Source organism: Dryobates pubescens, chromosome 28 (assembly GCF_014839835.1).
Source record: "Dryobates pubescens isolate bDryPub1 chromosome 28, bDryPub1.pri, whole genome shotgun sequence".
Lineage (NCBI taxonomy): Eukaryota > Metazoa > Chordata > Aves > Piciformes > Picidae > Dryobates > Dryobates pubescens.
In genome coordinates, this window is record NC_071639.1 from 10,816,944 (window position 1) to 10,831,763 (window position 14,820).

Here is a 14,820-nt window from a genome sequence, read left to right on the forward strand (position 1 = left end):
GAATGAATTTGCCATTTCCCAATTGTCTGGTGCTATAACAATTGTCTAGCAATGGAATAGTTCATAATTATAAGGGGGAGGTGAGTGGAAGGAAGCAGCATTAAGAAAATATGCCCCCATAGCTGAGGAAAAGACAAAGCCTAAAGCACAGTGATGTTTGTTTTCATGCAAAAACATTTGAGAGGATCACTGCCTTCAATGTACTGTTTGAGTTTTCAGAAATTGCACTACCTGAGCTTGCAGAAGATGATTTCCCAAATCTACCAGAAATGGAAACAATTAAAAGGAAGCTTGACCTTTTCATGCATGACTGGCAAACAGTGGAGTCAGAAATCAAGCAGTCATCTCTAGTTCAAGTTGTTGGTTTAGAGATTGCTGAGCAAACTCCAGAGAGTCTGCTTAATCAAATTGTGATGCTTATGGAAAGTAAGTAATACTGTTTGTGATCTGCACTTAAAAGTTTGAAGAGCTTGTGTGATGAACATGTTGGGTGGTTATGCTCAGTTCTGCATTATTCACATGAATTGAGAACAGGACATGTTGTTCTCTGTGGGTGACATGAAAAGCACACTGGCAGCCTCTAAGGCACAGGAAGAGTGAGGAATATATGTTTGATAAATATATATATGTATGGTCATACAAATATCTACTTAATAGCTGCCTAAGCATTCTGACAGTACATTTCCCCAGTTGATTGTTCTATCAGAACAAGAGGACACAGTCTCAAGCTGTGCCAGGGAACATTTAGGCTGGAGGTGAGGAGAAAGTTCTTCACAGAGAGAGTTGTTAGCTGTTGGAGTGTGCTGCCCAGGGAGGTGGTGGAGTCACCGTCCCTGGAGGTGTTCCAGAGGGGATTGGACGTGGCACTTTGTAGTAGTAGCCATGAGGTCTTGGGTGACAGGTTGGACTTGATGATCTTTGAGGTCTCTTCCAACCTTATTGATTCTATGTTAGGATACTGGTTTGAGAAATGAACAGCTAACAAAGGGTCACTTATAGACAATATCCATTGAAGTCAATAAGGCCTTCAGGGACTGTAGTAATCTAACCTACCCACCTGCAGAGATTCTGTCTTTCAAGCCTGTACTTCTTACAGTACTGATTTTTTGTTGGCAAACTACCTTTCTTCACTTGTGTGCTCAAGTCTCTAACAACCACTGGATGAATTATATTAATACATTTTTCTTACTCCTACAATAATTTAGCTGCTTTATTAACCAAAACACCTCTTGTGCTAGCTTTATAACCAAATAAAACCTGACTGATTATTTCCCACCACCACCCCAAACTAGGAAAAACCTCTTGCAAACAGTAATGGCTCTATCTCTGTGTGTTTATATAACACAGTTTTACTACAAGTTCCCATTGAGAAGACTAATTTACTTCAACCCAAAAATGACCACTAGAAATTTCCACTGGGGGAGGAAGCAATATATCAATTCCTACATCCAGGAAGAACATTTTATTCTATGAGTAGGAGAGATGCAATACACAGTTGGCATGATTTGCTTTCATGTGTAAGCTTACTTCTAACAAAGAGAATATATTCTAGCACAGCCAAATAAATACTGAAACAGAAAAAAACACTTAACCTTTTCAGAACCTTTTAAATACCATGGTTGGGAACTGTCTGCTGAAGACTTACAGGAGGAAGAAGATGATCTGGCTGCTGAAGGGGAAGATGAAGAAGCTGAAGAACAAGAAAATGAAGATGAAGAAGAAGAAGTAGTAAGTATTCTGGCTTTGTCTATTTATGCTTTTATTTTACTTAATTTATTTTCACTTTGAAGTCAGAGCTTGCACCAGAGAAGTTAGAGCTTGCAGCTGATTTTGTATGGTCCAGTTTCAGCCTTCTTACAAAATGAGCATCAGCACATGCTCCAATACACTTCATTGTATCCCTGTGTGTGTTCTGGCTGATGGTAGTTTTGCTCCAGTGAGAATCATAAATACCCCATGCTAATAGAGAGAATGAATGTGCCTGGTTCTGCCAGATGGTAAGGAGGAGGGGCTGTTAAAGAAACAAATGTAAACTTTGATTTCTGTCAACTAACAATGATTCTGTGAGGCATTATATAAACATCAGAAGATGCAGAGTCCTGATGTGCAATCCTTTGCTTCATCTCAGCTATTGGTACTTTTTAGACATCTAATTTAATGAAATTAAAGCTTCAGCTTTGCCTTGCTTTTATTTTCATCTTCTATTTGAGGGTTCCTACCCCCAAATTTAACAGTAGAGGGTATCCATATAGTGTAATGCAGCAGCACTGAATTGATTTATTTCTTTTCAATCAGTTTTATTGGATAACTATTCTGACTTCATAATGCCATCTCTCACTGCCTTTTCTGAAGAAGTCTGCTTCTGCCCATTTAGAAGCAACTCAAAAGGAGTTTCTAGAACACAGCAGGAAAAGATTTCAATCATAGATATTTCTAGCCTAATTTTGGTCTTCAACAGCTAACTCTGATATCAAATTTTAAATGATCAGGCTTTCCTCAGTATTTCTCTCTCTAGATTGCACAGTAAGACTTTCATAATATTTGCAGGATGAAGACAAAATTAAGGAAAAGAAAAGACACATGGGGGACACAAAACACTTTTGTCCAGTCAGTCTGAAAGAGAACTTTGTCCTTTGCCCAGGACTCTCTGAACATGCAGCTAAATACCAAGAAAAACTTTACTACTTTTCAACTTCTGAGCACAGAGAGAAATTTTTGAAGAACCCAGAGGATTACGTGGCTCACAGTGAACCAGTACAAGTGAGAAGCTTCAAAATTGTTCTAAGCAGATAATAACAGATTAAAATGATCATTTATAATTGTTTATTGCTGATATTATTTTTTGGGGGGGGGAGCAATAAATGTATCAGGCAAGTCCTTGAAACAAAATAGACCACACTGCTTCCCTAATGACTCTTCATTGCCACATTGAATTGAATGATGCAAACAAAGCAGAACAGAGAGGAAACTGATAAAGGTTTACAATAACCATTAACAACATGTGATTAACAAATCACACATACTGGGGGGAATTTTACTCTCTCTAAGGCTTTTATTTTGTTTGTAAGTGGAAGAAAGATAAAAGAAGGGAGAATTTAGCAGTACTGTCTGATGAAGATTCATTTGTACCTACAGTGTATTTGTTGAGTATTTGCAGAGAGCAGGTTGTCTGTTTGGAACAGCAATAGAAAGCCTGGGGGGAAAAAGTAAAATGCAAAATTATTTGACTGGTTTTGGTGCAATTTTTAGAATGGTATTTGGGAAGTGAAAAATGGCAGAGTGTGTGCTGTGGACTGCAGACTGCTACAAAACACTCCAATGTTTTCCTGTAGGCTCCTCCGTTACGGGTGTGCTTAATTGGGACTCATGGAGCAGGTAAAAGTACTTGTGCAAGACAGGTAGCAGAGAAGCTGGGCATTTTCCATATTCAGTTTGAAGAATATCTACAGGAACTGATCTTGCCCAAAACTAAAGGGAAAGTTGGGCCCAGTTTTGAAGAAGAACCTGAAGATGATGATGATAAAATCCCAAATCTAGCAGAGGAACTGGAAGACTTCTCTCAGAGCATGACTGAAACTGAGACTGAAAAAAGCAAACAGGTAATAAGCTGATCTTTTTTTTAAATGTCACAGATTGCATTGGGTTGGAATCAAATGAAGACAGTACTTTACTTGGTCAAAAACCAATAAATGTTTCAGGTAGATTCCCCTTCTTCCTCTCTTTTCCCTTCTCCCCTTCTTCCTCTCTTTTCCCTTCTCCCCTTCTTCCTCTCTTTTCCCTTCTCCCCTTCTTCCTCTCTTTTCCCTTCTCCCCTTCTTCCTCTCTTTTCCCTTCTCCCCTTCTTCCTCTCTTTTCCCTTCTCCCCTTCTTCCTCTCTTTTCCCTTCTCCCCTTCTTCCTCTCTTTTCCCTTCTCCCCTTCTTCCTCTCTTTTCCCTTCTCCCCTTCTTCCTCTCTTTTCCCTTCTCCCCTTCTTCCTCTCTTTTCCCTTCTCCCCTTCTTCCTCTCTTTTCCCTTCTCCCCTTCTTCCTCTCTTTTCCCTTCTCCCCTTCTTCCTCTCTTTTCCCTTCTCCCCTTCTTCCTCTCTTTTCCCTTCTCCCCTTCTCCTCTCATCTTGTTTTCATTGTTTTTCTTTTTTTGGTGGATTTTCTTTATGTAAAGGAAGTGGAGTTAACTGATGAGGAAGAAGCAATCAAAGCAAATCTGGTGGACAATGAGGCACTGCCTGCAGAAGTCCTTGATAACATTGTTCCTGAGTGGTGGAGGAAAGAGCCATTCCGGTAACTGTAATTAGATTCTCTCTCTCTTTAATTAATCTTAGGAAGTATATCATCCATTGTGTCCACAATTACAAATAACTATTGCAGAGATTGTTTCAGTGCTCTTGTGCATCTCTCATCCTTGGTTTTGTTGCTGTATTTTAATGAATATTTTGACAGTAACAGAGTATCTCCTGGGCTCTGCACAGAGCTGAACAGAAGTATTTAGTGACTTGAATTGGATTAAACCTCCTGAATAGCTGGGTGGGTTTCATGGGCTTACAGGCCAGAAATGTAAAGACACCTTTTGTGTTTTCATGTAAAACATGGAGAGCTGTAGCTGAATAGAGCTATAAATAGTGGTTTCCACATATAGCAAATGCTGTGTGAAAAGCAGACAAGTATCTCTGTTCTTTATGGTAACACAGAATCAGCTTAGCTTGTGCATGCATCATAATCTGCACTCCAGTGATGTATCCACCACAGACTTCCTTTCATATCAGAAAGCACATCCATAACAGTGCCACATTATTGCATAAATAAGATCATCAGCTCCTAGAAAGAAGACTGTTTTATCAGCAGGAAAAATCCCTTTTCCCACATCTCACCTATTCCATTCATTTCCATCCACTTTAAACTACGCTGTGTAATGATAAATACCTTGCTTTCCAATTAGGTCCACAGGGTTTATCCTGGATGGTTTCCCTCGTACTTTAGATGAAGCTCAGTATTTGTCAGAGAGAGGACTCTGCCCTGATGTTGTAGTTTCTATTGAAGTAGAAGACAGTGACGTTCTTGACCGGCTCTTTCCTCCACGGCTGAGAAAATGGAAAGACAGACAGCACAAAAAAATGGAGAAGAAAAAGAAACTGAAAGACCTGAAAGCAAAAATCAGGGTAAGGTTGCAGTCCTGCCTACTTTTTCTTTTATGTGTAATTTCAGCAGCACAGGTCTGAACACAGGTTGTAAAACTCCCAAAGCAGGGGAGAGCACACAGAGAAATGGATAAGGGAGCCAGGAAGCACAGTAACAGCATTCCTAGATTTACCACAGGAATCAACAAGAATTTAGGGCTCCTTTCCTCCTCTGTGCAATTAATTGATGCAGGAGTATAATTATCTTGCAGCCCAAGAAATGTCTGATGGAATGGTAGACATCTGCTAAGTCCTGGACAAAAGGCAACAAGATGTAGAATGTGAATATGGCCATAAAAATTCTTTTTGCTTACATATATTGCAGTAGAGTTTTCAGTTACACACTGAGTGTTTTTCTACAGCATCCAGTTGTGAGGAAGTCAGTGAGCAAGCATCATTGTCTTTTCACATCTTTTTCACAAACAGGATGAGAAGATTGCTAGGAGGAGGGAAGAACTTTTAGCAGAACGAAAGCTAACCAAGCAGGAGGTAAGAAAACAAGTTCATGAAAAGCATTTGAAATAGGAGTGTTTGCATTCATACCTTAGAGATCTCGAGAATTTTTAAACACAGAGTTTTCAGGGCAATGCAGAACAGTAATGTTTACCATGAGGGTAGTGGAACACTGCAACAGGTTGCCCAGGGAGGTGTTTAGGGCCTTATCACTGGAGATACTCAAGGTGAGGCTCAACAGGGCTCTGGGCAACCTGATCTATTTGAGGATGCCCCTGCTGACTGCAGAGGGCATTGGACTGGGTGACCTTTAGAGGTGCCTTCCAGCCCAAACCATTCTCTGATTCTATTATAGACTGTCAGAAACTTCTGCTTTCAAAGATAATTTGACATGCTGTTAAACTATTGACTCATGAGCACTAAAAACAGTTCTGAAAGACTTCTCTATGTCCTCCAATGTAGCAATATTCTTACTTTTAATGTATCTAATTTGCAAGCATCAGAGTAGCCCCACTAATTGCAAATTTTAGGCATGTTTTGAAGTACCCTGTCAAATCCATGGTTAATCCAGAACAGGACTGTGCCAGGATCTCTGCCCAAACCCCATTACATAGCATATTTATGAATGCATTGATGTACTACTTGACTGCTCCTCAAATTCTGACAGCTACCCTTTCACCTACTAAGCTTGTTTAGAACAAAGCCCTTCCAAAGTGCAGCACTGTGGCTGAAATAAAATACACTTCAGGTTTTTAAAGCACTCTCAAGACTGGTTCAGTGCTGTATGTGCCTTGCAATACCTCGGTGTTTTCTTTTGAAATAGGATATGCCCCAAATTGAAGTAAAAAATAGCACATGTTCCTTCAACACACCTGTATCACAGACATGAAACAACAAAATGTTTTACCTTTCCAGGCTTTAGCAAATGAAGAACCTTATGAAGCCACTGAGGAGGAAGATGAGAATGAAAATGAAGATATTGAAGCTATACTTGATGAAGAGTTTTTAGAAGAAGAAGAGGAGGAGGAGGATGAAGAACAGGAGAGTGATGCTGTTGAGCGCATACAAAATGAAATTACAGAGAAGTTTGAATCGGAAATAGAGAGCTTGCAAGGTGTAAAGGTACCTGATCCACTGCTTATTATACCTAATAATGGTATAGATATTATATGTAAGGTGAGAAATCCCACAGCAGTAGTATCACATAGTATGGGTGGTGAGACACTGGAACACGTTGCTTGGGGAGATCATGGATGCTCCCTCCCTGGTGGTGTTCAACGACAGGTTGGATGAGGCCTTGAGCAACCTGGGCTACTGGGAGATGTCCCTGCACGTGGCAGGGGCATTGGAACTGGATGATCTTTAAGGTCCTTTCCAACCCAAACCATTCAATGAGTCCATGAATCATAGAATTACATATCAGACCCAGATACTGTTAATATCCCCTAGTTGCAGGTCCATGTCCTTCCTGTGTGAGGGTCCAGAGCTAAACACAGTACTCCAGGTGAGGTCTTTCCAGAATAGGGTAAAGTGGCTTCCCAGAGCTTTAGCTTTATGATAGTAGATTCCTCAGAGTTAATTGTCAGATTGGACTTGTTGTTATTGTTGGCCATTGGAATGTGCTGCCCAGGGAGGTGGTGGAGTCACCATCACTGGAAGTGTTTAAGAAGAGACTGGATGAGGCACTTGGTGCCATGGTTTAGCTGGTTAGATGGTGCTGGGTGATAGATTGGACTTGATGATCTCAAAGGTCTTTTCCAGCCTGGTTAATTCTGTATTCTGTCTTGGCTGCATTGCTTAAGCAATGGAAACCTTTCTGCATGTGCATTATCAGCTCTTGTTTTTCTGAGACATCCAAAGCAAATGAATGCAGGAAAATGCTAAGAAATCCTACCAAGGTTTTTGGGGGAGTTTTGTGTGTGGTTTTGGTGTTGTTTTAAGAGTGTTTTACTTGCTGTAATCTGGGTAATTTAAACTGCAGTGGGCGGGAAGACCAACGGTCATCTGAAATCAGATTCTGCTGCTTCGTGGTGACTGAGAGCACCCTCAAGAAATCCTTGACAGTTCACAGGAAGTCTTGCTGTCAGCCTTTCTTAAAAAAACAAAAATGTAATGGTGTTAATAATTCTGATAGTTCATTCCTGATGTTTTCATTCACCAGGAAGAACTGGAAAGAATGTCGATCCCAGGAGTAGAGGTCAGCGGAGGGCGGAAGCCTCGCGTTGTGTTCTACCAAACCTACAGCAGACTCAATTCCCTGCTGGAAACCCGTGGAAGCATTTTTGAGAAATGCTACCCAATAAGTTTGCCACTTGCACACAAGATGCTGGTTTTCTCATACAAATTTCCAAGTGCTTTTGGTCAGTGGGATCCAGTCAAGGTAATGTTCTTAAATAGCTGGAGAATAGTTTCAAGCGGTAATAAGATGTTGAGTTGCTGGAACGTGTCCGGAGAAGGGCAACAAAGCTGGGGAGGGGTCTGGAGCACTGCCCTGTGAGGAGAGGCTGAGGGAGCTGGGGTTGCTTAGCCTGGAGAAGAGGAGGCTCAGGGGAGACCTTATTGCTGTCTTACAACTACCTGAAGGGAAGTTGTAGACAGGAGGGGGTTGGTCTCTTCTCCTGGGCAGCCAGCACCAGAACAAGAGGACACAGTCTCGAGCTGCACCAGGGGAGGTTTAGGCTGGATGTTAGGAAGAAGCTCTTCATAGAAAGAGAGATTGGCCATTGGAATGTGCTGCCCAGACAGGTGGAGTCACCATCACTGGAGGTGTTTAAGAGGAGACTGGATGGAATGCTTGGTGCCATGGTTTAGTTGCTTAGATGGTGTTGGGTGATAGGTTGGACTCAGTGATCTCAAAGGTCTCTTCCAACCTGGTTACTTCTATTCTATTTGAATTTTAAAAAATACCTTTCACACAAAAATACATCCAGGACCTGAAGGGGGCTCAGCAAGCCAGAAAGGGACTTTTTAAGGGGTTTGTAGTGACAGGACAAGAGGAAACAGCTTTAAGCTTGAGGAGGGCAGATTTAGACTGGATGTTAGGAAGGGAGGTTGGAACTAGATGATCTTCAAGGTCCCTTCCAAACCATTCTACGAATCTCTGGTTGCTCCCAGGCCAGTGGCATGGCTTCCCCAGGAAAGATAGGAGCCTTGGCACCTGAAGGAAACATATTTTGGCCATTATTTCACTGTGCTCCATCTATCAAGTAACTTTTAGTGCTTTTCATATAGTTCTCATGTTTGGTCTTCATCTGTTCCAGATAATGTTTATCTTCCTTTAACCTTGGCAATCAGAATTGTATACAGATCAGCTCTTATTACAGCTTTATATAATCAAAATACTTAAAATGCTTTAGGATCAGAATTGCCTTTTCCATGGCTGCATCAAACTGGCATCTAATAATCTAGGGATATATTTATAGAAGTAGATATTTCTTCTGTCATTTCCAATTGCTGAACCCCAGCTTGTATGTGAAATTCTTATTAGTCCCTACACATTAGGCCTTGTACTTTGTTCTCTTAGATTTCACTACATTTTTTGTCACTCCATTTCTCCATCCATGCTGTGCAGTGGGGGTTTTAGCAACCAAAAATACAATGCAGTGAGAAGGAAGAAGCAAGAGAAAGCTATTAGATAAAATCAGAGTGGTGTGCTGATCTTGGAAATGTATGTGCTGGTAATAATGGAAGGGAAATAGAATCATTTGGAGGGTATTTTAGGGTATAATAGAAATGATGAAATTGATTAAGGACTGGAGTTGGTTTGTGGGGCTTTTTTTAGCAGGGCAGATATGCCAATTACTTTTAGATTATATTGGTAGGGGGGAGGGAAGTAGTTATACAACTGATTAGATAAGCAGAGAATAAATATTATGAGATGAGGGAGGGATGGTAGCAGATAAACAGTAGAACAGACTTCTGACAAGTTAAAAATTGAAGGCAAACACCCTGAAATGACTTTGTGCAGGAATAGGAACCTCAGAATCAGAGAAAGTTTTGGCAAGGTAACGCCATGCAGCAGGACAGTGTCATGTCTTACTGCAACAAGCAGATCACCTTACCCCTATGTATTTACTGACTCCTTAAAACAAAGATTTGTGAGGTATGGTTTACCTCTGCAAGAAGCTGAGTTGCCTGTCTCCCATGATTTCACATGTATGCCTCTGTTGGTTTCTTCCTAAGTATATTTCAGTTTGCTCAAGGCAGGGTCAGATGTACTGCACTGTTTGCCAACATCCACCCCAGAGGCTGCTTCCAAAATGGTCACTTTCTTCACCTTCCTTTATGGTGGAAGGCAGGCCAATGGCTTACACAGTAATCAGCAGCAGTTTCACTCCTGAGTCCCTTTAGAACTGTGAGGTGAATGCTCTGTGGGCTGGGCAGTTTCTTCTACAGATGCCAACAGTTTGTTCTGAACTGCACTTGAGGGCAGTTCCTCCAAGAACTGGAATGAAGCTGGAGGTGGGGAGATTCGGGCTGCACGTGAGGAAGAAGTTCTTCCCCATGAGAGTGGTGAAGCCCTGGAATGGGTTGTCCAGGGAGGTGGTTGAGGCCCTGTCCCTGGAGGTGTTTAAGCCCAGGCTGGATGAGGCTCTGGCCAGCCTGATCTAGTGTGGGGTGTCCCTGCCCATGGTAGGGGGGTTGGAACTAGATGATCCTTGTGGTCCTTTCCAACCCTGACTGATACTAAGAAGGGCTGCAACAGGGACACGACCAAGTTCTTCCGCAGTGAACACCGGTGCAAGGCATTCATTGAACATTTCTGCAATGACCATTTCTGCCATTAGTGCTCCTCCTACATCTCAATGATCCACCAACCCCCCAGACTTCCTAGTAAGCTGTGTGATGTGTTTGAGAGGATTTCAGCAGCAGTGCATGGATTTTAACACAAGCTTTTTTTCACTTGCTTTGTGATTATTTTTTTCACCCTTCACCACCCTCTTTAAGTATTGATATTCTTCTTCTGGTTTCTTTCATTTGTGCCTGGCTTCTGCTGAAAACAATATTCTTAGTATATCTACTGTCAGGCAGATGAGTGATACATGAACAAAACTATTTTCTTTATGATTTGAAAATGAAAGAAAATATGTATTATTGTGTTGTACCTCTCTGCACTTGGTGGCCAGAAAGTGTTACGGTACCACCTGCTGGAAACAGGGAATATTCTTTCTCTCTTCAGTGCTTCCTTCATTTTTTGGTGTGTGTGTACAAGAATTGCATGTGTATGGAAGTTCCTCAGAGTCAGACAACACATTATGTCCATATGTATGAATTTCAGGATGCTTTGATGGTTTGTTTCATGCAGCCTTTACTCCTCTAGCTGTAGGATGGAAGGAGAGGAGGCTTTGTCAAACCTAACCAACTGCTTCCCGTTTTCTGTGCGTGCAGCTCAGTGAAGGAAATGTAATCAGGCCCCAGCAAAGCCATGAGAGAGCAGTCTTGCCTCTGATCCATCGACAGTATATTTATTTCTTTTCAAGTAAAGAGAGTCAAGAAAGGTTTATGAGAAATCCCATCAAATATATTCGCCAGCCAAAACCTAAGCCAGCTGTGCCGGTGAAGATTGCAATTGTGGGACCTCCAAAATCTGGAAAGACTACAGGTAGGAGCCAATATGATCTCTAAAGCAAAACTTTACCTAATGACCAAAGCTGTGTCTGTCATTGCTGCTATTAAAATCATAAACCATTAGGGTTTATGGCCTTTTGGCCATTGGAATGTGCTGCCCAGGGAGGTGGTGGAGTCACCATCACTGGAAGTGTTTAAGAAGAGATTGGATGGGGTGCTTGGTGCCATGGTTTAGTTGCTTAGATGGTGTTGGGTGATAGGTTGGACTCAATGATCTCAAAGGTCTCTTCCAACCTGGTTAATTCTGTTCTATTCTAAGGTTGTTGGGCTCCTTGCTTTTCCTGCTGGACACAGAATCCTTTACTTCTATTCTTCAGTGTCTCATTTTACAGCCAGATATTTATGCATTGTCCATCTGAATTTTATCCCAGCTCCTTAAGAAGCCAGTGAGCTGGTCTGGCACTTGGAAAATCCAGATGTACACTCTTTATACCTCTTGCATGCTTTCTGAACATTTTCCAGTTGTTTCTTACTTCAGTCAATATGATCTAATGTAAACCAAAAAAATATGCCTAGGATAAGGACTGGAACCTAAAACTCCACGTCCCCCGGTCTGTTTCCAAACTTCTAGATTAAAAGAAACCTCAGGATTTCCATCTTTCTGCCCTTTCCTTCTTCCTCTGTGACTCTCTCAGCCTTTTACTGAGGGAGAAGAGTATTTCAGTTTACACAATAGATTAATTAGAAGAAATGGGTTCAGATGAGCTCCTGTTAAGGAGGCAATTGAAATCCTACTTCCCATTTCCTGGGAGTGATCAAACTCTAGGCTGTTGTGTAAAAGAGGCACAATGGAAGCATGTTGTCTAAGATACTTTGTAATTATATTGACTGCTGCTGCTGAGCTTTGTGCTGAACTGAGCTGTGAGCTCCCTGGGAATGCTCTGCACATCTGCCAAGCTCTGAGCCCTTTGGGGCTAACCAAGATTACTCGTGGGAAATGACCCAGGGGATGAGCTGAGCAGCTGGCTTGTAAGAGTAAGGACAGGTTGTGGTGTTACTTACATACAAGTTGTGTGCTGAAATGCAAATGTTTTGCAGTTGCCGAGAAATTTGCCAGCGTGTACGGGCTGCTGCGCCTGAGCATGGGAGACGCCATCCGGCTGGCGTTAGACAGCCAGCCAGAGAGCCAGCTGGCACTTGGCTTAAAGTGGCACCTTCACAGAGGACAGACTGTGCCTGATGAACTGGCCATCCAGGCTCTAGATGTGGCTCTGATGAATCACGTGTGTGCTACCACTGGGTAAGAGTGATATGTTTTCAAGGGGATTTGTTTCAAGACAGGCCAGTCCCTTCCTTGGCTAATTCCCATCTTCCCAACGTGAAAGAGTGCCACTAAAACACACCAGTGGGTTATAAAGTAAAGAAATATTAGATTATTAGGAAGAAATTCTTTACAGTGAAGGTAGTGAGACACTGGAACAGGTTGCCCAGGGAGGTCATGAATGCTCCCTGCCTGGAGGTGTTCAAGGCCAGGTTGGATGAGGCCTTGAGCAGTCTGGGCTGGTGGGAGGTGTCCCTGCCCATGGCCAGGAGGTTGGAACTGGATAATCTTCAAGGTCCCTTCCAACCCAAACCATTCCATGAGTCTATGAATGCATGAAAAGCATTTCTTCTAGATGATTAAAACCAAAAATTCCCCAGCACTGTAATTAATTTTACTTTTGACTTTGAAAACTATTCCAAATCCATGTGGAGATTTGCCATAATGAAAATTGTCTCTCAGTGACTGGTGTGTCTGAATTTAAGTCCATTTTCATAGGTGACATCCATCCTTACTCCTATCTATTCTCCATTCCTACTTTTTTTTGCCCTTTGTGTATTTCCCTACTTCTATTTTTTATTCTATCTACCTGATTTTTAGTTTGTTTTTTTTTTTAATTTATAAATTCTTAGAAGTGAAGACTGTGTCTGAGTCAGGGCAGTGATAACTTCATAGCATGGGCACAGACTTTTGTCCCTGTTGACAAAGTACCAGGGATGTACACAGTCCACATGGTTAATTAGAAACTGACTTCATAGGAAAACTGCCTTCCTGTTTCTGTTTGCATGCAGAGTTGTCATTGATGGCTATCCTGTAACAAGAAGACAAGTGAACCTCTTGGAAACAGCTAAGATAATTCCAGTGAAAATCTTTGAATTAGAAATGGATGCAAAAGAAGTGTTCAGAAGAGCACTGCTGGATGAGGAAAGCACAAACAGGTAGTGATGCTCCCTGACAGCAATCCTTTTACCCACACCTCAGTGCTATATCAGAGGCTGTATCTAAGCTGGTGCATAACCCAGCCATCTCCAAACTCCACATGTGAAACGGCAGCGGTACCAATCCCTCTACATCCTAATGCTTTGGTTCCCATAAACCAGAAACAGAGACATAAGAAACTTGAGGCACATTCTGGTCAGACCCCCAGTAGCATGAGTTGAGGTTGCAGCTTTGCAGTGCTGTGCACAGCTGCTTACTTCAATTGGTTTTAATGAAACCACACATGAGAAATCTTACTAAGACAGTCTGCTGCTTAAGTTTAATACTTCTCAATTATCATCATCAGAAGGGAAAGTGATTCTTCATCTAATGAGCTTCTTTGAGTTGTTCTTAGAGAGTGGGCAAAGGTATATTGGAGTAACATACAATTCCTCAGTTACTCTCTAAACCTTTAAAATCAGCTCACTCCCTTCTTTGTTTTTCTAAGGAGATAAAGATTCAGTCCAAAGAGCTGTTGGTTGTTTTGGAGGAAAAGCAGTAAGTAGTTTGCAAATGGACAGAGAATTATAAAGAACAGAACATTCCCCTTAAAATTAAATTGTATAAGAACCTGGTTCTCATTAAAAGGAAATGTTTCTAAGAAGTTCCAGATAGCTCAGAGTGTCACTGCCTGTCTCTTCCATTTTGTCTCTTTCTTTTTATCAAGTAATCAGTACAGTGTTTGCTGAAAGCCTGAAGACACTTTGCATTAAAAAGAAATATTAAATTAATGCTGCATTGCTGAAAATATTTACTTTAAACTTTTCATGCTAAATGCCAAGCTAATGACATTTCATATGGTTAAATGCAAATCAAATCTACAAGATCAGCTAATTATGAATGACACAACTTGCAGAGAAATTAATCCTATTAGAACAGGGGCTTGGTTTTGTTGGTTGTTTTTTTGTTTTCTTTTCATCCTTTACATTAGGAAGCAGAACTAGAAATGATTCTGTGTTCTAGTCAAAACATCTCTTCTGGCCTTGCATCAGATGGATTCTTTTCATTTATGCACATGTAAATATGACAGTATTCAAAATACATCCAGTGATCTATCTTGGAAAATGTCATCACCCTACTTCTGGATTCCAGACAACAGCATAATTACAACTGAAGCCTGGTTTTCAGTGAACATTTGACTTCAGAAGTCTCACAGCCTTTTGTCTAGGGTACAACTTAATGGTGCATTGTTTGTTTGTGTCAGTTAAGATGTGCTGATACATTCCAAATCCTTTACAGGGTAACTGAGTTGTATTTGGGGCAGAAATAGCAAGAGTTTTGTTCTTTGTTTCTGAACCTAACTGATCAGCAGTGTGCTGCTTTTCATGT

General features: G+C 41.3%; 1 protein-coding gene across 1 annotated transcript in view; it reads left to right on the forward strand.

The window, feature by feature from the left end:
* The window catches only part of AK9 (adenylate kinase 9), a 44,403-nt gene that overhangs the window by 22,747 nt on the left and 6,836 nt on the right, over positions 1-14,820 (forward strand). Inside the window, exons 19-30 of the mRNA XM_054174029.1 lie at positions 220-426; positions 1,601-1,725; positions 2,548-2,760; positions 3,333-3,599; positions 4,160-4,278; positions 4,934-5,153; positions 5,598-5,660; positions 6,540-6,746; positions 7,786-8,004; positions 11,013-11,226; positions 12,291-12,492; positions 13,305-13,451. Of these exons, the coding sequence (XP_054030004.1) occupies positions 220-426; positions 1,601-1,725; positions 2,548-2,760; positions 3,333-3,599; positions 4,160-4,278; positions 4,934-5,153; positions 5,598-5,660; positions 6,540-6,746; positions 7,786-8,004; positions 11,013-11,226; positions 12,291-12,492; positions 13,305-13,451 (2,203 nt within the window). The remainder of the gene's footprint in view (positions 1-219; positions 427-1,600; positions 1,726-2,547; positions 2,761-3,332; positions 3,600-4,159; positions 4,279-4,933; positions 5,154-5,597; positions 5,661-6,539; positions 6,747-7,785; positions 8,005-11,012; positions 11,227-12,290; positions 12,493-13,304; positions 13,452-14,820) is intronic.